The sequence below is a fragment of the Mustela nigripes genome, chromosome 1, assembly GCF_022355385.1.
Source record: "Mustela nigripes isolate SB6536 chromosome 1, MUSNIG.SB6536, whole genome shotgun sequence".
Classification (NCBI taxonomy): Eukaryota; Metazoa; Chordata; class Mammalia; order Carnivora; family Mustelidae; genus Mustela; species Mustela nigripes.
The window spans coordinates 129,353,890-129,376,616 of NC_081557.1; the positions used below are offsets into that span (position 1 = coordinate 129,353,890).

General features: G+C 34.6%; 1 protein-coding gene across 4 annotated transcripts in view; it reads right to left on the bottom strand.

The window, feature by feature from the left end:
• Positions 1-22,727, bottom strand: part of LRBA (LPS responsive beige-like anchor protein) — a 729,505-nt gene that overhangs the window by 461,606 nt on the left and 245,172 nt on the right. For all 4 annotated transcript variants that reach the window (XM_059373625.1, XM_059373604.1, XM_059373615.1 and 1 more), the window contains exon 35: positions 8,986-9,050. In XM_059373625.1, coding sequence (XP_059229608.1) covers positions 8,986-9,050 — 65 coding nt within the window. The remainder of the gene's footprint in view (positions 1-8,985; positions 9,051-22,727) is intronic.

A 22,727-nucleotide genomic window follows, 5' to 3' on the forward strand; every position in this document is an offset into this window, starting at 1 on the left:
GGCCACGCTGACCCCCTGTGGGCTTTGCCCCGGGTAGCCTCTGGAGCGATGTCCCTCAGCGGAACAGACTTTTAAAAGTCCTGATTTTGTGCGCGGTTGCTCCGCCGCTTGCCGGGAGCCGGCCCCTCCCCCCGGGGTCTATCTTCCCGACGCTTTGGATTCACTTCTCCGCTGGTCCTACCTTTCAGAAAGTGGTTGTTTTTCTGTTTCCAGAATTGCTGTTCTTCTTCTCTTCGATCTCCGATGGATTTTCAGGTGTTTGCAATCTTTAGATAAGCTATCTAGCTGATCTCCGGCTAGCTGAAGTAGTCTCAGCCTGCTACTTCTCCGCCATCTTGACTCCTCCCCCCGTGACTATTCTTTTTAAACTGCAAATATGCGAACACTTTCTACTTCCTTCAAAAGTCTCCATTTTCCTCAACCTGCTGCACATTATCTTCTTCCACAGTACATAACACCATTCACATGTCACATAATCCAGTACTTATTTTATTGTTCATAGCCAACCAATGACTGTTTATAGTAACATCTACAAATAAATATATATGTACCTGTTTATTGCTCTATCCCCAGCAACAAGGGCAATTCATGGTACGTAGTGAATAATAAATATTGGCTGAATGAATAGATGAGAAAACATAGGCTAACAGAAGTAAAAGTACTTTCCAAATATAAAAGCTGAAATGGGAACCCAAAGCAAACTTTAAAGCTGATGCTATTAATCAAAAAGCTATGAAGACTTATCTATTAAATGTGACAGTAACTTGTGTAATCATGGGTGGTTATGCTGAGTAGAGCCTATACTAATAAAAATTGGCTTTTATAACAAGCTTTCTATTTTAAAAAGGGCAAGAATATTCTTTAAACAAATAAACCCTATAAATGGTAAAGAATCTATTCGTGTTTTACATTAAGTAGAACAAATGCATATTTGATCAAGGGCTCTAACTACCTCTTATTCTATATATAAACTCAATACCTCAGTGTTGAAATTCAGCCAAAGAGTAATTTAGTTTTTTGAAGATTAAGCACTTTGAAATTTCAATAGCTATATTATTAGTCATTCACTCAGTGAGAAATATTTCTTGATTTTCTATCATTTGCCATACCCATGACTGCAACTTAGCTCTCTTCCTCATATGAATCACAGCAACTATGCTGCCTGATTTCATTCAGGTCTCCTCTCCAACAACCCACCCTAAATATGTCTGTCAGTTATCTTTTCAAAACCCAAATATCATATTCCTTTGCTTGAAATACTCCAAGTTTTCCACTGCCTTTAGATTAAAGTCCAAATTTGTTACAATAGGCCTTTTATGATCCAGATGTCCAATTCTTATCCAGTAATTCAAATACAGGAACACACACACTTGAGTATTATGCCATATCATGGTGTCTTCAGATATTCTATTTCCTCTATTTGGAATGCTTTTCTCACACACAGCCTCCAATTTATCATAATCCTCACTTTTACATCTATAAGACTAGCCCTACTCATCTTTGAAAATACATCACCAAGATGTCAACATACATTATTTGTGACCTCACTCCCCCTCAAAAGAAAAACAACTAACAATTACTCAGGAACAAGACACCACTGAGGGAATTCTAGAACAAAAGAATGGTGCTAGAGTACCCATTACACTACAGAGAACTAAACAAACTGCACTAGGAGGTTAAGAGAAGCACCATGTGGTTCTTCAGAACTGCTAACTCCTCCATCACTGTGAAGAGAACCTAGCCCTGGACAACCAGACCCCAGCTGGCCTTGTGGGAGCCACTACTCTAATCATACCCAATGAGGATTGCAGGAGAATTTGCATGACTCAACCACTGGAATCTGAGTGTGACAAGGAGTGGGGAAGTGCTTGCAACAACCAACACAAAGATATTGGCCGATGGAGTTACACACCTGTAGAGCCCAAATAATACTCCCAACCAGCAGCTTTGCTCATCTGCAGAACCAAGTCAATGGCACTCCCTAAGCAGGCAATTTGGCAGGATGCACATCACTCAACTCCAGTCCTCAAACAAGGAGGTTTACCAGCACTAGAGACTGGCTTGCCCTCATCAGGGCAAGGAGCTGAGTCACACACCCACATATTGTTAAGAGCATTTCCCGGCCACACCTGACAGAGATAATGGTGGGAAGACCAGGAAGCTATGTAAGCCCGGAATGCTTGAGCAGAGAGGTAGGCAGGCAAAACTAATTGTCCCCAAAGAAAAGCCAGTACCAAGTATGGAGGATTCTCTTGCTAGGAATGGGCATAGGGATTCATTCATAGCCAAGGAGAGCTCCAAGTCATTCCTTGTTTGGGAAATTGAGAACTACATGAAGCAACCCCTTACATTTCCACCCAGGTGAGGGAGCTGAAACATTACTCTACATACCAGCTATTATCTCCCAGCCCCATTTCACCAGAAGGGCTGGCAAGAACAACCTGAAAGCTGTGCAGAGAAGTTACATACAAGGGAATGCCCATAAAAATATTGGTGGATTTCTCAACAGAGACACTTCAGTCCAGGAGAGGATGGGATGATATATTCAAAATATTGAAAGGAAAACCTCTTAACAAAGAATAATACAGCAAATGAAGCTATCCTTAAGAAGTTAAGGACAGATAAAGACATATAAAAGAATACAGGGAATCCATTACCACTAGACGTGCCTTATAAGAAATGCTAAGGGGAGTTCTTAAACTACCAAAAAAAAAAAAAAAAAGCCAATTAAATTAAATTAAATGTAGCATAGTGTAAAACTGACTGGTGATGGTAAATCTACAGTCAAAGTCAGATTCTGTAATTTGGTAAAGATAATGCATAACTGACATACAACTCTCATTTAAAGGTTTCAAAAGTAAGCATAGTAAAATAATCATAACTACAATAATCTGTTATTCGTTACACAAAATTAAAATATACAAACTGAATAGCAATAAATCTAAAATGTGAGTTGGAAAAGAAATTAAAAATATAAAATTTTTAAATGCTACTGAAGTACGTTTAAAATAGAGGAATATATTGGGGTGCCTGGGTGGCTCAATGGGTTAAGCCTCTGCCTTGAGCTCAGGTCATGATCTCAGGGTCCTGGGATCGATCCCCGCATCGGGCTCTCTGCTCAGCAGGGAGCCTGCTTCCCCCTCTCTCTCTGCCTGCCTCTCTGCCTACTTGTGATCTCTCTCTGTCAAATAAATAAATAAAATCTTAAAAAAAAATAAAATAGAGGAATATAATTTTAAGATATTTTATGTAACCCTCATGATAACCACAAAGAAAAAAAACCTATAGCAATTACACAAAAGAACATGATAAAGAAATCAAAGCATACAGGTACCAAAAGACATCAACACACACAAAAAAGGTATCAGTTTAAGAAACAAGGAGCAACAGACCTACCAAACAACCAAAAGAGAAATATCAAAATGACAACAGTAAGACCTTACCCATCAGTAAGTACTCTAAACAGAAAAAGATTTAATTCTCTAATCAAAAAACATAGCATGATTGGGACGCCTGGGTGGCTCAGTTGGTTAAGCAGCTGCCTTCGGCTCAGGTCATGATCCCAGCGTCCTGGGATCGAGTCCCACATCGGGCTCCTTGCTCCGCAGGGAGCCTGCTTCTCCCTCTGACTCTGCCTTCCACTCTGTCTGCCTGTGCTTGCTCTCGCTCGCTCTCTCTCTGACAAATAAATAAATAAAAATCTTTAAAAAAATAAAAAAAATTTAAAAAAAGACATAGCATGATTGAATGGATTAAACAAAAACAATTCAAGGATAAGAAACCTAACAGACACTTGCTTTAGCCTATAAAGACATACAGAGTGTGAAAGGATAAAAATAATCACTTCATGCAAATAGAAATAAAATTAAATTAAATCAAACTAAAATAGAAAATAAAATAAAAGCAAGGTAGTTGTATCAGATAAAATAGACTTTAAAAATAGTTAAAGGAGACAAAGAAGATCATTACATAATGATAAAGGGGTCAATCAATCAAGAAACTGAAACAATTATAAATATCTATAGATCCAACATCAGAACACCTAAATATACAAAGCAAAAAATAGCACAGATAAAAAGGATAAATATATAGTAATACAATAATAGCTGGGGACACTAATATCCCACTCTCAATAAAAGATGAATGATCTAGACAGAGAATCGTTAAGGAAACAGCTAATCTGACCACTACAGACTGAAAGGACCTAGTAAACAAATAACATTCTATCCAACAACAGCAGAATACACACATGTAACATCTTCAAGGATAGACCATACGCCGGACTATAAAATGGCCTTAGCAAATCCAAGAAGACTTAAATTATGCCAATTTATCTTCTCTGACCACAGGAGCACAGAACTAGAAATCCTAGAAACAAAAGGAAAACTGAAAAATTCACAAACACGTGGAAATTAAACTCCACTTTTCTGAACAACCAATGGATCAATGAATAAATTAAAGGAGAAATTTAAAAGTTTGAGACAAATGAAAATGGAAACACATCAGAACTTATGATATACAGCAAAAGCAGTTCCAAGAGGTAAGTTCATAGCAACAAATGCCTACATTAAGAAGCAAGAAAGAGGGTGTCCGGGAGGCTCAGTGGGTTAAAGCCTCTGCCTTCAGCTCAGATCATGATCTCAGAGTCCTGGGGCCGAGCCCCACATCAGGCTCTCTGCTCAGCAGGGAGCCTGCTTCCTCATCTCTCTCTGCCTGATTCTCTGCCTACTTGTGATCTCTGTCAAATAAATAAATAAAATCTTAAAAAAGAAGAAGAAGCAAAAAAGATCTCAAATAAACAACCTAACGCAACACCTTAATGAACTAGAAAAAGAACAAACCAAGCACAAGGTTGACAGAAAAAAGAAAATAATAAAAATTAGAGCAGAAATCAATAGAAACAGCAAATAAAGAAATAATAGAAAAGATGAACCAAACCAAGAGTTGGTTCTTTGAAAAGATAAAATTGGCAAACATACACGTAGACTAACCAAGGTAAAAAAGAGAAATGAATATAGATGCAAAAGTTCTCAATAAAATAACAAGAAACTGAATTCAGTAGCACACTAAAAGACCATTCACCATGATCAAATAGGACTTAAGCCAGGATGCAATAATGGTTTGACATATGCAACTCAAGCAATGTGACATATCACATTAACAGAACAAAAGAAAAAAATCATATGATCATCTGAATAGCTGCATAAAAGTAATCTGACAAAATTCAACATCCATTTGTGATAATGAAAATTCTTACCAAATTAAGCACAGGAGGAAGAGATCTCAACATAACAAAGGCCTTATATCACAAACCCACAGTTATCAGACACAACAGTGAAGGCTGGAAACTTTTCCTCTAAGATTAAGAAAAACACAAGGGTGCCCACTCGACTGTTCCTATTAAACACAGAATTAAAATTTCTAGCTAAAGCATTAGGCAAGAAAAAAATTAAAGGTATCAGAATTGGAAAGGAAGACGTAAAACTGTCTCTATTTGCAGAGGACATGATTTTATATATAGAAAATCATAAATACTCAACCTAATAAATGTTAGACTTAATCAATGCATGTAAGTAAAGTTACAACATACAAAATTGACAAAATCAATAGTTCAGTATAGTAACAATGAATTTTCTGGTGAAAGAAATAAGGAAATTGATCCCTTTTACAATATCATCAAAAATAATAAAATACTTAATAATAATAATAATAATAAATAATTTTTAATAAAAATAATAAAATAGGAGTAAATTTAATCAAGAAGGTAAAAGATCTCTACCCTAGAAACCACAAAACACTGATGAAAGTAATAAAAAAAAAAACACAAATAGAAAGGTATCTTGTATTCATGGACTGAAAGAATTAATATTGTTAAAATGTCATTACTACCAAAATTCAGCAATCCCTATCCAAATTCCAGTATCACGTTTTACTAAAATTTAAAAAAAAACTGCTAAAATTTATATGAAACAACAAAGGATCCTGAACAGAGGAATCTTGAGAAAGAAGAACAAATCAGGATGCGCCACACTTCCCAATTTCAAGCCATATGAAAAACTATAGTAATCAAAACAGTTTGGTACTAGCATAAAAGCAAATAAACAAATAAAACAGAATCAGGAGCTGAGAAATAAACCAAAGCATTTTATGGTCAACTAATATTTGACAAGGGAGCCAAAATTACTCAATGGAGAAAAGACAAGTCTCTTCAATAAATGGTGCTGGGATATTTGGACATTTACTGGTAAAAAAACAAAACTGAACCTCCATCTTATGCCACTCATAAACATTAACTTGAAATGGACTAAAGAATTAAATGTAAAATCTGAAACCATAAAACTCTAGAAGAAAACTTAGAAATAAAATTCCTGGACATGTTCCCCGGAACATGACTTTTTTTTTTTTTTTTTTTTGTAACATCTCAAGCACAAGCAACAAAATAAAAAATAAAGAGTGTGACTACATCCATCTAAAAAGCTTCCCTTCAGCAAAAGAAACCATCAATGAAATGATAACCTGTGAAATGGAGTATTTTCAAGCCAATACATCTGATAAGAGATTAATATCCAAAATATATAAAGAACTCATACAACTCAAAAGCAAAACACACACACACACACACACTCCAACTTAAAAACAGGCAAACAACCTGAATAAATTTTGTTTGATTTGTTTTTCCAAATTAGATATATGAAAGGCCATAGATACATTAAAAGATGATCAACATCACCTGTCATTAGGGAAATGCAAAGTAAAACAACAATGAACTATCACCTCACACCTACTAGAATGGTCATCATCAAAAAGATGAGAGATAACAAATCTTGTCACAGATGTGGAGAAAAGGGAACATCTGTGCACTCTTTGTGGGATTTTAAACTGGTACGGACACTATGGAAAACAGCATGGAGGTTCACTGAACAATTAAAAAGAGGACTACCATCTGACCCAGCAATTCTACTTTCAGAAATACACCCAAAGGAAATGGAAACACTCAAAAAGATTATCTACACATCCATTTTCATAGCAGCATTATTTACAATAAACGAGACATGGAAACAAATTAAGTGTCCACTGATATATGGACAAAGAAGCAGTGGAAAAGACAGAGAAGTAAATAAATATAATGGAATATTATTCAGTCATTAAAATTGAGGAAATTTTTTTTTAAGATTTCATTTATTTATTTGATAGGAGAAAGATGGCAAAAGATGGAATACAAGTAGGGGTTCTAGGAGAGGAAGAAGCAGGCTCCTCACTGAGCAGGGAGCCTAATGGGGGGCTCGAACCCAGGACCCTGGGATCATGACCTGAGCTGAAGGGAAATGCTTAACAACTGACCCACGCAGGAGCCCCAAAAGTGAGGAAATCCTACCATATGAAACAACATGGCTAGAACTAAAAGGCATTTTGCTAGGTGAAGTAAGTCAGACAGAGAAAGACAAATACGACATAATCTTACTTACATGTAGAATCTAAGAAACAAACAAAAAACCCAACTCCCAGAAAAAGACACGAGACATATAGTTAGCAGAGGAAGAAGAAAGAGAAAGGCGGACTTGAAGGAAGGTGGTCAAAAGGTACAAACTTCTAGTCACAAGATAAATAATTACCAAGGATATAATGTACAACATGATGACTACAGCTAACACTGCTATACAATATACAGGAAAGCTATAAAGAGAGTATATCCTAAAAGTTCTCATCACAAGGAGAATTTTTTTTCCTTTCCTTCATTCTTTTATTTATATTGTATCTACATGAGATAACAGAAGTTAGCTGAACCCACTGTGATAATGTCATGATAAATGTAAATCAAACCACCCTCCTGTATATCTTAAACTTATACAGTGATATATGTCAGTTATTTCTCAATAAAACTGGGAAAAAATTTTAAAAAGAAGAAAATTAAAAAAGAAAATACCTCTAAAGAATCATGAACCCTGGGGGAAGTTTTGCCTAATTCTTCCATACTAAACTGTCAAGTATTTCTTTTAACATGTATTTACATACTTCTACAACAGAATTTAGCAAAAGGCATTATAATTGCAGGTTTATTAATTAGTTTCCAATACTAGCATGTGAGCATGTATATGAGCATTTGCCCAGTAGAAGAATTTTGGAAGTATTTAATGTCAAGTGAAGTTATCCCTACTCTCTTTGCCCTCTTCTGTAACATTAATGAGACAGATGCTGGATTCCTAGTTACTAGTTCATATCATCCCCAAAGTATAGTATCAGTCTCAACACTAGCCAGAACACGATAAAGAAAGATTTTTAAACAACAATTTTGCCTAAAATACAAATTCAAATGGCAGCTACACACACCTTTTAATCCATACCCTGGGTCTTCAGTCCAATTAATCAAAAATTAGCTCCCACAAAACAGACTCAAAGTACTCCACTCACCATTTCCTCAATTTACTTTTACCTTTTAATTCTCTCACTCTTCAATCTCCTTGTAGCTTTCTTTTCATTCTGGACTTGTTTCACTTTTCTTTCTTACTACTGAATTTCTTTTCCTTGAATTCTATCTTTAAATGGAAACCTTAACAACTTTCTCAACTCTCTCTCTTTCTCATTACTTTGCAACACAGAACAAAACTTGTTCTCCCCTTCTTTTATGATCAGGCCATGACATAAGAGAGATAATACAGACATCTAAATCTAATTATTAGGCTCTACATATATAATTAAATTTGAAGGAACTCCAAGTAAGTATTCACTTTCTTTATCCCTGCTAACAAATCATCACTATTACTTTTGCCAAATTCAGCCTTACCTACCAAAAAATAAAGATCAGAACTTTATCATCAAGCATGTAACCATGAAGAAAACAATAATTAAATAGACACATTTGTAAAAATTAAGCTCCATTACATTACTGACTGCAAAAACAATACAGTACCCCAAAAGGTCAGTTTCAATGGCAAAAATATGGTAAGAATTACTAGTAAAACATAAATGGATATAAAAATAGGTTACCTTCCTTCGTTGACAAGTTCAATAAAAGCAAGGCCTGCATTCTTCTGGATAGAATTCTGCCACTCCTAAAGAAAAAAAGAAGAAAAAAAAAAGCAGAAAATAGCTGAAAAAAAATAACAGATTATTTTTTTAAAACAATTATGAAAAACATCACCCGTATCAATTTCACATCTTACCTCTTAAAGGAAAAGTTTGGTTAAACATACTGCCTACTCAAGGCAGCCCGGTGAACACATGAATGGTTGACATTCAAAACTAAACTAAACAAGTTAGCAAAAATTTGATTCTATATAAACCAAAAACCCTATCTATATATACATATTGCCCTTTTTGTCCTATACCATTATATACTACTAATTCAACTAAAATATTGTGCGTTGGAAAGGAAGCCAGCACAGACCAAGGAAAGAGGTTTTTGTTTAAGAAAAGAGATGCATCACTTCCCCAAATGAGGGGAAGACAGAATTAGATAGTTTGCTACACAATAAATAGCACACATTCTACCACAAAAATTGATGATTAATTGAAAAAGAGGAAAGATCAGTGAATCTGGCTAGACTGCTTCTGAGCTAGAAAACTATAGTTCACTAGACTATGAATTAGCAGAAGATGGTACAAATCTATTAATTATATTTTTTATGAATAATTATCCACTAAAAAGCTTAGGTAGGAAATAAACCAGTAAAGTATGTATAAATGGGGCTTTTTTAAGATTTTATTTATTCATTTGAGGGAGGAAATAGAGTGAGAGAGAACACGGGATGGGAGAAGGTCAGAGGGAGAAGCAAACTCCCCACGGATTTGGGAGCCCAATGCAAAACTCGATCCCGGGACTCTGGGATCATGACCTGAGCCAAAGGCAGTTCCTTAACCAACTGAGCCAACCAAGTGCCCTATAAATGAGTTTTTTAAATTGTCATCTCAAAACATATATAAATATGTAAACATACAACTCAAAACATATACAAATATATAAAGTAAACATTAATCCATCAGGCTGGGCCTACATGACTTGAAAAGTAGCCAGAGTTGAGAAAGGTCCATGCATGCGCCCGTATGTGCATGTATGTGTGAAATGTTGCTAGAGTTGAGAAATGGCAAGGTATATATGTGTGTGGGTATGGGTAAGCACATGTATATCTATTTTTAACTATTGATATTTAAATTTATGTTTAAATATGTAGAAATATATAATCTCTATGGTCCTTAAAACTAAGGAGCCCCTTACATTCTACCTATATAATATCCTACATAATACCTACATAATATCCATCAACTGCTCCTTTTTTGCTCTTTTATAAACTCACAACAAAAGACAATGCTGCGGTACTTACCTTTACTACCAAAAATATTCATATGTTCTAAATGTAATACCTTTTAGAGTCTGAAAGTCCATGTATATTCATCCCTGACTACTTTGTGTTACTCCAAAATTCCTTTTTCTCAGCATCATCCTTTTCCTTCTAATGTCTCCTTTTCATCCCTAATTTTGTAATGCTTTCTTTCATGTTTAGGAACCCAAGGTGGTCCTCAGGACTAAAATGGCTGCATACCACTATTTTGTTATTACAAGGTTTGGGGTTTTTTTTCCCTAAATTTCACTCAGTTAACATACAGTGCAATATTGGCTTCTAGAGTAGTATAAGGTTCTATTTTATGAATAATATCAATAAAAACACTAATAGAACATATACAGAATGAAAAGTAGATATAAAATCACTCAGAAATTTGACAGTAGTAATTGGCTAGATCTAAAAGAAGATAAAACAATGCATTGTTAAGGAAAGAGCAATGAACAAGAAGTCATGAGATCTATATTCTCACAATGATTCTGACATGAACAGGTTATGACCATGGATAGATCATTTGACATCTCTAGGTCTTAAATATTCTCTTTAAAAATTTCTTTAAGCTATATTATTTTATGATTCAATAATTTACAAACATTTAGAAATGCATGACTCATAAGCCTCCAAACTATACTCTTTCAAAATTCACAACTGCCACACAACTGAAACAATAAAGATCTTATATTTCTCTCACTGAGGTAAAAACAAATAAAAAATAATAGAAATACAAAAAAAATAGAAATACCGTTTAATTTCAACTGTTTTCCTTCCAGCAAAATAAAATAAACTGACAAATAGTACAGAACAATCAAACTTCATGAAGTATATCCCTGAAAGAAGAATATGTGTGACATCCTCCATCCCCTCAGAAGCAGGAAGAGGAAAATAGAAAAAAGCAGAACTCTAAGGTAAGGTTTTTCATCCTGGTGCCGAGGATCCCACACCCTACTTTGCAAGCACAGAAAAGAGGGATAGATATCTAGTCTCAAGAAGTTGTCCTATATCTAGTAATGTGCAGGAATAGTAGATGGAGACAAATACAATGGTCAAATGGACCTTTAAAATACCCCTGAAATATCTTATGCCACAGAAAGAATCAGAAAACCATTTCACAGAGATGTACAGTAACAGGGACTTTGAGGGGATGAGGAGAACACAGCTGTGACCTTTGCTGACAGACAGCAGGAAATCAAAAGTGATGATGACACCTCAAAGGATGCCATAGTCAAGGAACAGAAGCATATGCTCAATTCTCAGCTCTTATATCCAACATAGCACTCCCAGCAAGCCACTTAGAAATTTGATATAGCACCACATTATGAGGAGGCAAGATCTTAAACTCTCTTGAGTTTTCATTTAGATCACTTAACCTGAAGGAAAATCTGAAAATGAAAATTAACCTTAGTTAAACTAAAGGAAGTTACTTTTCTTGCTATGGGGGAAAAAAAAAAAACAGAAAGAGAAGCAAGAGAATAAAGTATATATAATTCTTCATTTTATTTTAACAAGTATTTACTAATAGTATTTTTTCTCAAATCCATTTTGACTAAAACTGTAACAGGTAGGCATTTTTACTGTAAGGTCATAGAAAACTCAAAATTCCACATGGATGAAATAGGTAACAGCAGAGACACTTAAATTTTAAGTGGACAGGAAACATCAATTTATTTTCATTAATGTATACAAACTGATTTTAATTATAAGGTAAAATCAGGACTATGCCATTTATATTTCACAAACACTTTAAAGAGCATTTAGGTGAGACAGAATACCAGTTCAAATTACTACAACTACAGAAAATTCACCATCTAAAAACTTTTGTGACCTGAACTCGAACTGGTTTGTCACACAAAATATTTTTTTCTTTTAATTAAAAACAAATTAAACGTGAAGGACCATATAAAAGTAGACAAGTCCAATTTTTATAGATGCTCAGAGACATAGATTTATTATTACTACTATTACTACATTAGACTTTTTACTTTCCCAAACATCATCTATAAACCCGTATTTGTTAACTTATAATAATTGCTATCTAATCACCTGGAGTAAAACTTTTTCACTAGTTAAAAAATTATTAGACAATATGAGAAAGGAAATGAAAATAGAAATCTTATTTACACTTTTGGGTATTGTTACAAAAATCTCACAATTCTCAAAGACATCATTGCCTGTTGTCTATAATCCATTCCTAAACGTAAATTATTAACATTTAACATCACATAACAGCTACAAAAATACATGCTGATAAGAATTAATAACTCCATGGTATTATAACAACATTGCATGGTGACAGCTGATAGCTACATTTGGTGAGCCAGCAAAATGTACAGAGTTGTCAAATCACCATGCTGTACACCCAAAACTAATAATACTATGTGTCATCTATTCTCCAATTAATGAATAACCCTGATTAAAATAATAAGTCCATAAGAATAGAACATTAAAAATTTTAATAAACCCAGCTGTTAGTCAAACCCAACAAGTTTTCTTAATACTAATACTGTCTACAATCTTTAAGGAAGTTGCCAAAACTGAAAAGAAAATTCATTAATCATGCAATCCTAAAGCATTTTTCTCCACTTCTGAGGCGATTATCAAAGAAGGTGTTAGGCTAAACAATGTCATAAACCACAGCTCAATATAACCTTTGGTGAGTTTTAATAGTTGAAAGAAAAGCTTAACGGTTATCATCTTACATGATCATTTCAATATTTCATCACAGTATTTACAATTGTATAGTGATGCAAAATGCTAGTACATTTAGATGTCTTGGTTATTCTTTTCCCAAAGGTACTGGTGAAAAACACGTTAAAAGCCTCAAATCCAACCACTAATGCAACTAAGTAATTTCAAAACACATTTCAGCACTTTGGAGAGGAAGGACTGAAAGCACAAGTGAGTCAATAATTTCATACCTGTTCTAAGTTGTATTTAATTGACTATCACTTCCTAAGGCTATAATTGTTGATTAGTCCATTTTTACTAAAATATACTTTAGCTTACTAATGCTCTTAAGTCATGCAACATCAACAACAAAGATAATATATATTAGTGAAATTCATTAAACAAATATAATTTTCCAACAAATTTCAAATATATCCTTTTGATGTTAAAAGTCTTTTCTTAGGGTTGGGAAAAGAAAAAAGAAGAATTCATTAACCAAATTAAGTCTATTCCTACCATCAACAAACAAATATAAAGAAAAAGGGCACCAAGTAATGTGCTATGTATTAATTTATATTATTTTAATACAATTCTAGCTTCTTTAAAGTAAACTTGATAGTTCTATATAAACTCAATAATCTCCAACATATTTTTGTGTTTTGAATTACTATATAACTTATCTAGATTTTAAAAGTAATTTCCAAATATTATCATGTTCTAAAGTAAATAAAGTCAGGCCACAAACTGTCAAGACAGACTACATATACTCCAGGCTACCACCTGTTTTTTTTTTGTTTGTTTTTGAGGGGAGGGGGAAAATCATCAATGCTGACATCAATTGTAGTATCTATTTTATTCTGGTAGACTAATTATTAAGCTATCTCTTATACCCCCCCCCCAAAAAAAAGAGAGAGAGAGAGAGAAAGAAACGTATATAATTAGTGACTTACAGAGTAAAAGTTAAGAACAAAATAATTAAAAAAAATAAATAAATAATAGATAATAGCAATATGAGAGAGGGTAAAAAAATGTCTCTACAACTTGGAGAAAAATCAACTCAAGGAAGCAAATCAATACTTGCTGCAGAACTCTAGAAAAGCCAAGTTGAAGTCACTGAGTACATATGAAGATGTTGAGAAGCAGGGATAAAAACAGCTTAAAATGAATGAATAGTAGTATATAAAACACTGAATTCCAGATCCTCTCCCCATACTTTATCCCCACCACAGTAAAACATTAAAAGTTTACTTTTCAGAGAAATCAACCTCTGGACACTGTAGAAAGCCATACTGCAAAAATCAAATAACTTGAATGGATACTTACTCAACTATGCAGTGTTAAGACTTCTTCTCTGAGTAAAATGAGAACCCATAATATTTAAGGGTCTACCAATGGCAAAGACAGCTCATTCATCACCAGTAGACAACTCACACACAGTTGCATGGATTATTTGTGTCTTACACTTAAAGATGAGCAGATAGCAAAGGATTACCAGTCATTACAGGAAGACTCATAAAAATGACAGACACCAAAGAAATAATCGGGGGGAAAAAAGGACTCACAGAAAATATTGTTAATGGGTATAGAGAGTAAGACTAAAGAAAAATACAATTTATATAATTAGAAAGAAAATAATTTCATGTAAAACAATCAGGGCAGAAATTCTGTCTTATTCACTGGTATCTCTCTGCCTCCATACTAGAGTTCTTCATAGAAAAAGAACCTATAGTATGGAGATAAAAATTGTATTTATCTTAAAGAAATGGCTAACACAATCATGAATGGTTGAGTTCACAAGCAGAACACCCAGGAGAGCCAATAGTGTAGTTATATCCCATGTCAAAAAGCCTAAAAATCAGGAAAACCAAAGGTCTAATTCCAGTCTGAGGCCAACAGGCCCAAAACCCAGAGAGAGTCAGTGTCTCAGTAAGCAGGAAAAAGTTGATATCCCAATTCCAAGGCACTCAAGCATGTGGAATTCTCTCTACCATGTGGGATGGTAAGACGTTTTGTTCTAGTCAGGCCTTCAACTGACTGGTGAGGCAGACCCACATCAGGGAGGCAATCTGTCCTGTTCAACCTACCAACTTAAATGTTAATCTTATTGAACAAAAAATACAGAGTAATGTTTGAACAAATATCTAGACAACCATGGTTTAGTCAAGTTGACACATAAAATTAACAATTAAAGCTCTTACTCCCCCCAACAATAACAACAGCAACAAAGGCAAAAAAACAGAAAACTAGAAAATGCTCTTAGAAATTACAAGTATTTCGGGGCACCTGGGTAGCTCAGTGGGTTAAAGCCTCTGCCTTTGGCTCAGATCATGATCTCAGGGTCCTGGGATCTAGCCACACATGAGCCACCCTACTTAATGGGGAGCCTACTTCCTCCTGTCTCTCTCTCTGCCTCCCTCTCTGCCTACTTGCAATCTAAAATCTTAAAAAGATCTAAAATCTTAAAAAAAAAAAAAAAAAAAGAAAAAAGAAAGAAAGAAAGAAAGAAATTAAAAGTATTTCAAATAAAAATTTTAAAAGTACTGGAAGATGTTGAGCAAGCCTCTTAGTAAAATAAAAGATAAAATGAAGAAAAAACAGATAGAAATGGATATGAAAATCAGAAAATTCATATAGTTCAACATCTAACTAACAGGAGTTCTAGAAACAAAATCAGAAAAAAACAGAGAATAAGAAAATTCCCTAAAAATAATTCAAGAAAATTTCTCTGAACGTAAGTACCTACTTTTTCAGACTAAAAAGGTTTACATAAAATACCAAAGATAATGAATTTAAAAGATGCACCCACACCAAGGCATAAGGCAGGAACAACAATTTTTAAGATAATAAAAATACTGAAAGCTACCAGAGAGAAAAAATTTGGAAAGATTATAATTTTTAGCCCCTAATACCAATATCCAAATAAGCTTCTGATCAAGTTTGAAAGTTAAATAAGAGAAAAGAAGTTTCACATAGGAATGTCTAAAAACTTTTACCCCTCATGCATTCTTTCTCAAGAAATTACAAAGGAAGTACCTCATCAAAATTAATACACCCCATTATCATCCTCCATAACTGCTCAACTTTATTCTTCTAATGACATACTTATTACTCACCAGATTTCATTTCTGCCTTTCCCTTTTTTTTTTTTTAAAGATTTTATTTATTTATTTGACAGAGAGAAATCACAAGTAGGCAGAGAGGCAGGCAGAGAGAGAGAGAGAGAGGGAAGCAGGCTCCCTGCTGAGCAGAGAGCCCGATGCGGGACTCGATCCCAGGACCCCGAGATCATGACCTGAGCCGAAGGCAGCGGCTTAACCCACTGAGCCACCCAGGCGCCCCCTTTCCCGTTTTTTAAATTCTCTACAATATTTCCAGTGCTAGAACAGTGACCAGTACCTTTCAAATCTGAAGGTCACTGTGGGCAGAAGACAGACACTGCAGCTTAAGAGGGAAGAGGAAAATTCTGGGGTGATAATAAACCTCCAGATAACAGCTTTCTACAGACCAAAAGAGTAACCTTAATCCAGACTGGAAGAGAAAAATAGAGAACTACAGGTACTACACCTCTAAGAAAGACATCTGAATCAATAGATAATAGGTATGTTTGATCACACTGGCACAAATTTTATGATTCCAGTGGAAAATTTAGAAATAAGTATTTGGTGGATACAGAGAAACTTCGCAAAAAAATAGGAAATTATTAATTCCAGAAAAAGAAAATGAAAGTGAGGCAAGCAAGTGAGAGGGAGGGAGGAAAGGAGGATAATCCTGGTACATTTTGTAGTTCTGCTGTGAATACTTACATTGTCATAATAATGTAAATGATAAGTATCGTTTTAACAAAATCTTATGATGTAACTGTACTAGAAACAACAGAAAATATGAAGTGGAAAGAAAGAACAATATAAGAAATCCAATGGTCATCTTCCATAGAAGACATTACCAGGTAATGTCTAAAATAGAAAAATCAAGAAATAACTATTAAATCATTTACAAATATGAAGATAAGTGGCAGAACTCAACAACTAAGATTTAGTGAATGTGGCTCCTTCCAGAAAGTAAGAACCAAAGGAGAGAGAAAAAAACTGAGGCCGGGAACCACTGTTTTTCAGTTTAAGTATTAAAATTGTATGCTGGGGCACCTGGGTGGCTCAGAGGACTAAGCCTCTGCTTTCAGCTCAGGTCATGGTCTCATGGTGCTGGAATCGAGCCCCGCACCTGGCTCTCTGCTTAGGGGGCAGCCTGCTTCCCCCCCACCCCTGCCTACTTTTGGTCTCTGTCAAATAAATAAATATATATATTTTTTAAAAATCGTATGCTAACTAGACAATAGGTATTTATCCAAAATATTATAAAATATCTCTAAATAACTGAACAAGCATTCAAGTCTAACAAATACTTAAGGTATCAGAACTATGAAAATATAGGGTCACGTGGGTGACACAATGGGTTCATCAGAACTATGAAAATAGAGGGGCACGTGGGTGGCACACTGGGTTCGGCGCTAAATCTTAAGTTTTGGCTCAGGTCATGGTCTTGGGGTTTTGGGATCCGGCCCTGTGTTGGGCTGCGCACTCAGCCCAGAGTCTGATTAAAACTGATTGAAACTATCTCTCCCTCTCCCTCTGCCCTTCCCCACTCTTTCTCACTAATAATCTTTTTTTAAAAAACTATGAAAATATGATCATATCATAAACCATTAATAATTATTTTTAAAGTCAATATTCTACACCCTATCAAATGAAATTAACTCTAACTCTACTGCTTTTGATCATAAAATATTCTTTTTTGTAAGCATTGATTTAGTGATTCCAACACAAATTAAACAGAGGAATTAAGAATAATTTAATAAGAACCTAAACTCATATCAAACTTTCATTTTCCCTATTAAATATATAAAAATTTAAAGGCTTGTGCTCTTCAATGAAATATCAGTACTAATATTTTAAGATGTTACAGTTATACGTGCCTTTGTAAAATAAATCAAATGGATTGGATATAGCTCCAATTCCCTAAGTAGATGACAGAAACACTAGTAGGAGTCAAGGGAGGAGGCCACAAAGGAGAGCTCAAATAACGAAGGGAATGTATTAACACAAAATTGAGAACCACATTATACACAGGACTAAAGGTCAAAACTAGAGAAAACTTGTTCATGGTCAAGATATAGTAATCTTAAGTGCTCAAAGTAAACGATCAAGAACTTTTCAACAGTGTTTGCGCTTTATGTCAGCACTCTCTCAACAGCTTATCTAACACAAATCCGAGTAACCACATACCAGGAAAGAGTATGGCATAATAGTAAAGGTTTTATTCCACTGTCTCTTAGAGGGTAAAACAAGCCATTACCCGAGATAGAATAAAATACTGCCCTTTGGAAAGTTGTCGTTTCAATGATATCTGTGAACATACACTTCTAAAATGCACATCTAATTTGTACAAATATTATAGCTCAGTTTATAAATGAAATATATATAAATATAGAGATAGATCACTACAGACTAAAGGAAAATAGAAAAGAAAAAGTATTAAAGTTGAATTGGCAAATGGTTCAATTTTACAATTGTTTATTAACAAATATTTCTAATGTCAACTATGAACAAAGAACTGAATATTTAGAACACATTTATTGGAATAAAGAATGCAAAAGTTTAAAAACTCAAAAGACTGAGATAACCATGCAATTAATTATGTAAGTACTATAGTTTTAAATTATTTTTAAATAATAAAAAAAATCATCTTACCATTGTGTTTAAGCATACATTAAATACATTTACAAGTCCCCTTAAAAATCTGTTTTTAAACTTTTTCAGGAAAAAACATATTCTCCAGACAATAATGATCCTTCAAACAACTTCCAAACTGGAATCAATTTAGCCAAGATCTTTTACTAATCAATACAGAAATCTCGATTTCAATAAAGGTGACAAAAGTTGCTCTAACCCTTTCCAGCTACAAGCTCTCAACAGATGATCATCATTAAGCTTATATCAAGGCTTCACATTCAAGAGCTATATAAATGTGTCCTGTTAGTACATGGTCAGTCTATTTGGCAACTCCAGTTCTCCAGACATATGGCAACTGCTGCCCTTTGAGGTCTGAAGTCAAGTCTTTAGGGAATCTCAAAGCCTGCACTGAAATTACAGGGAGTGTTCATTAGAGACTGCTGGAGAAGAAACATGAAAGACTTCCATTAAAACTATATAAAATGGCTAATTATTTTTAAAAGATTTGTAAATCCTCTAGTGTACTCAGCAACAATAAAAAATATTTACCAACTGCATTATTTTTAAAAGCACTTTCATGACATGGCTGAAAACAGCTTTCTTCATGCCTTCCCATCCCCCATACCTCAATATACCTATCATTTTATAAGATCATCAAGATTTTCTATCATGGGAGAAAACAAAATTATCTTATACCTCAACTCTTTCTACAGATCACTGTATTTATGAAATGAAGGTAGTTTTAGAGGAAAGTTTTCTATTCTAATATTTATTTTAAATTAACATATATTGTGAACTTAAACTCAGCCAAGCAGGGTTTTTTTTTAATGCTTCTTTTTTTATCCAAAAGTATGGCTCTATTGCTTTTTTTTTTTTCATTTTAAACTAACAATCATAAAAAGTTAGAATAATATAACATACAGAATAATATAAATTACTAATCACCTATAAAAGGGCATTTTTCAGATAATATTGTGGAAAACATATGAAGATTCAAATGTCTAAAATTTTTTTAAATGTCAGAAAATTAACAGGAGTTAAAAGAAATCTTATGTCAATGCTTTCTGGGATTTTGAAAGACATCAAAACGATAAGTATTTTCTAATTAATAATTGTTGTCATTTTAACTTTTCAAATGTGTAGAAACTTTTAAACATGAGAGAATTATCATTTACTAAGGTTCACAACAAAATACTACTACAGAATATTTATTTCGGTAACAAATCTCTATAAAATGTTATACAAAATTCATTAGCTTGCCTCAATCATTTCTCAAATTCACATATATGTTGCTTTCTGACAGCCTAATCCCAAAAACCAATTACAATCTCAATCCATATGTAAAAAAGATAACAGAAAGCAAGTACATTAAGCCAGTTTAAAAGAATAAAAATCTAAAGAAAACAGATTACGAATGATTTATACGAATGCCTAGTGCTGAAGTTAATTACAAGTAACCCAATAAAATAGTGCTTTTATTATTGTACAGCAAGTAATAGCTCTAGATGTAAAAACCAGAACTCTTTCTGCTGACTTTTGCATGCCCGATCCCACAGCACACAACATTAAGAATTAAACATGTAGTAAATAAGGCATATAGAAAACAGCAGTTCTTAACTAAAAACAGAGAACTCTCCTGCTGTTTAACCATTTGGGGTCTTCCACTCTAAACAGAGACCACTGTAAACCGATACTATGTGTTCACTGAGTAAATTCTTAATGTTAATACAAAGTGAGATTTCAATGTCCGAGCAATTTTACATAGGTGAAAGGAACTGCAAAGCATCGCATTCATTTTAATATTCATTAGGGGCAAATAAAATATCTTTTATGTTTATTCTATGAAATGATGATTCTTTAGAATTAAATTTTTCTAAATTCATGCTATACCTATCTATAAGGCTTTGGTCCTGATCTTAATGTATATTATCTAAGACACACATAGTACATGCTACAGTAACATGTTATAGTTCTTGATAGCCACAAAGTGTAACCAATAGTGCAGCCAATTACGGTATGCTTCTTTTTTTTTTTTTTTTTTTTTTAAAGATTTTATTTATTTACTTGACAGAGAGAAATCACAAGTAGATGGAGAAGCAGGCAGAGAGAGAGAGAGAGAGGGAAGCAGGCTCCCCGCTGAGCAGAAAGCCCGATGCGGGACTCGATCCCAGGACCCTGAGATCATGACCTGAGCCGAAGGCAGCGGCTTAACCCACTGAGCCACCCAGGCGCCCGGTATGCTTCTTGATAGCCACAAAGTGTAACCAATAGTGCAGCCAATTACGGTATGCTTAATGACTCTTCTGGTATAGAAGAAGACTTTACTGTCCAGAATGATTCTTAGCTCTTTCAAATGATCCTTAGCTCCTTCAAATATTTATCAATGCACCAATACAATTCTAGCTGATAGTATAATGCAATAGCTTCAAGTATAATGCAAAAGTCCTAAGATATGTTGGGATAAACATCATCATATAGGCCATTCTTTGACGCACAACATAACTGAAATAGTGATACAATGAAATACATGATAACCCAGTTTTGAATCACAAATAAATCAGGACTGATGAAACATATAATCCATAACACATCTCTGCAGCAGTATTTTATTCCTATCAATTTCATCTCCATTAGGAATACATGTAATATTAGCTTATTTTATATTTGGGGGGTGTGGAATAACTTCACAAATTGGTTATTTGTCTCCTCAGCTATGGCGAACATTTTAAAGGTGGTACTCCCTCTCTCTGATTTCTCAACACTATCTGATTCAATTTTCCAAATGCTTGTTAAAAAAATTATACACTGTCAGGTGAAGGCAAGAAGGTAGTGCACTAAGAACACCCCGAATTCATCAAAGCACTGCTAGATAGTGGCTGAAGGAACAAATAGACACAAACTTTAAGACTTTTCTCTCAAACTTACAGATGCCAGAAATCCAACATCAGTTTCACTGAACTAAAACCAATGTGTTAGCAAAGCTGCTCCCCTACTGTAGGCTTTAAGGTAGAATGTATTCGCTGCCTTTTCCAGCTTTTGGTGGCTATCAGAATTCTTTGGCTTGTGGCCACATTGCTCTGTTCCATGTTCACACTGCCTTCTCTGTGTGCCTCTTTTTTTTTTCTCCCCCTTAAGATTTTTTTCATTTATTTGTCAGAGAGAGCAAATGCACAAGCAGGGAGAGGGGCAGAGGGAGAGAGAGAAGCAGCCTCTCCGCTGAGCAGGTAGTCTGACATGGGGCTCAATCCCAGGACCCTAAGATCATGACCTGAACCTGAAGACAGACGCTTAACCAACTGAGCCACCCAGGTGCCCCATTGTGCCTATCTTTTAATAACTATCTGACTCTCACTTATAAGGATAGATGTGACGGCTTTTATGCCCACCCAGACAATTCAGGAGTATTCCCTTATCTCAAAATCTTCAACTGAACCACACAAAAAATATCCAGTCTCTAAATACAGTAGCATTGACAAAGATTCCAGGGATTTCACATGAATATTTCTGAAGACCCATTTTTCATCCTATCACTAGAGAAATCAAATTAAAACAACAGAAACTGTGAATCGAAGAAAAGTGAAGTTTACTAACAAGTTCAAAAAAGTCAAGATTCAGAGAAATAAAAACATTTTTTAAAAAATTAATATGACAGGAGGGGCACCTGGGTGGCTCAGTGGGTTAAAGCCTCTGCCTTCAGCTCAGGTCATGATCCCAGGGTCCTGGGATTGAGTCCCACAGCGGGCTCTTTGCTAGGCAGGGAGCCTGCTTTCCTTCCTCTCTCTGCCTCTCTCTGCCTACTTGTGATCTCTCTCTCTGTCAAATAAATAAATAAAATCTTTTAAAAAAATTAATATGACAGGAGCTGGAAAAAGTTTTTAAAACAAGTTAACTTCTCTAAGTTTGGGCTCTAACAGTGACTGAATTATGATTGGTTTTGTTTGCAGTTCCAGAAAGTCCATTTAGTTTGCAAAGTATAAAGCCTATCAGGCTACATGAAACT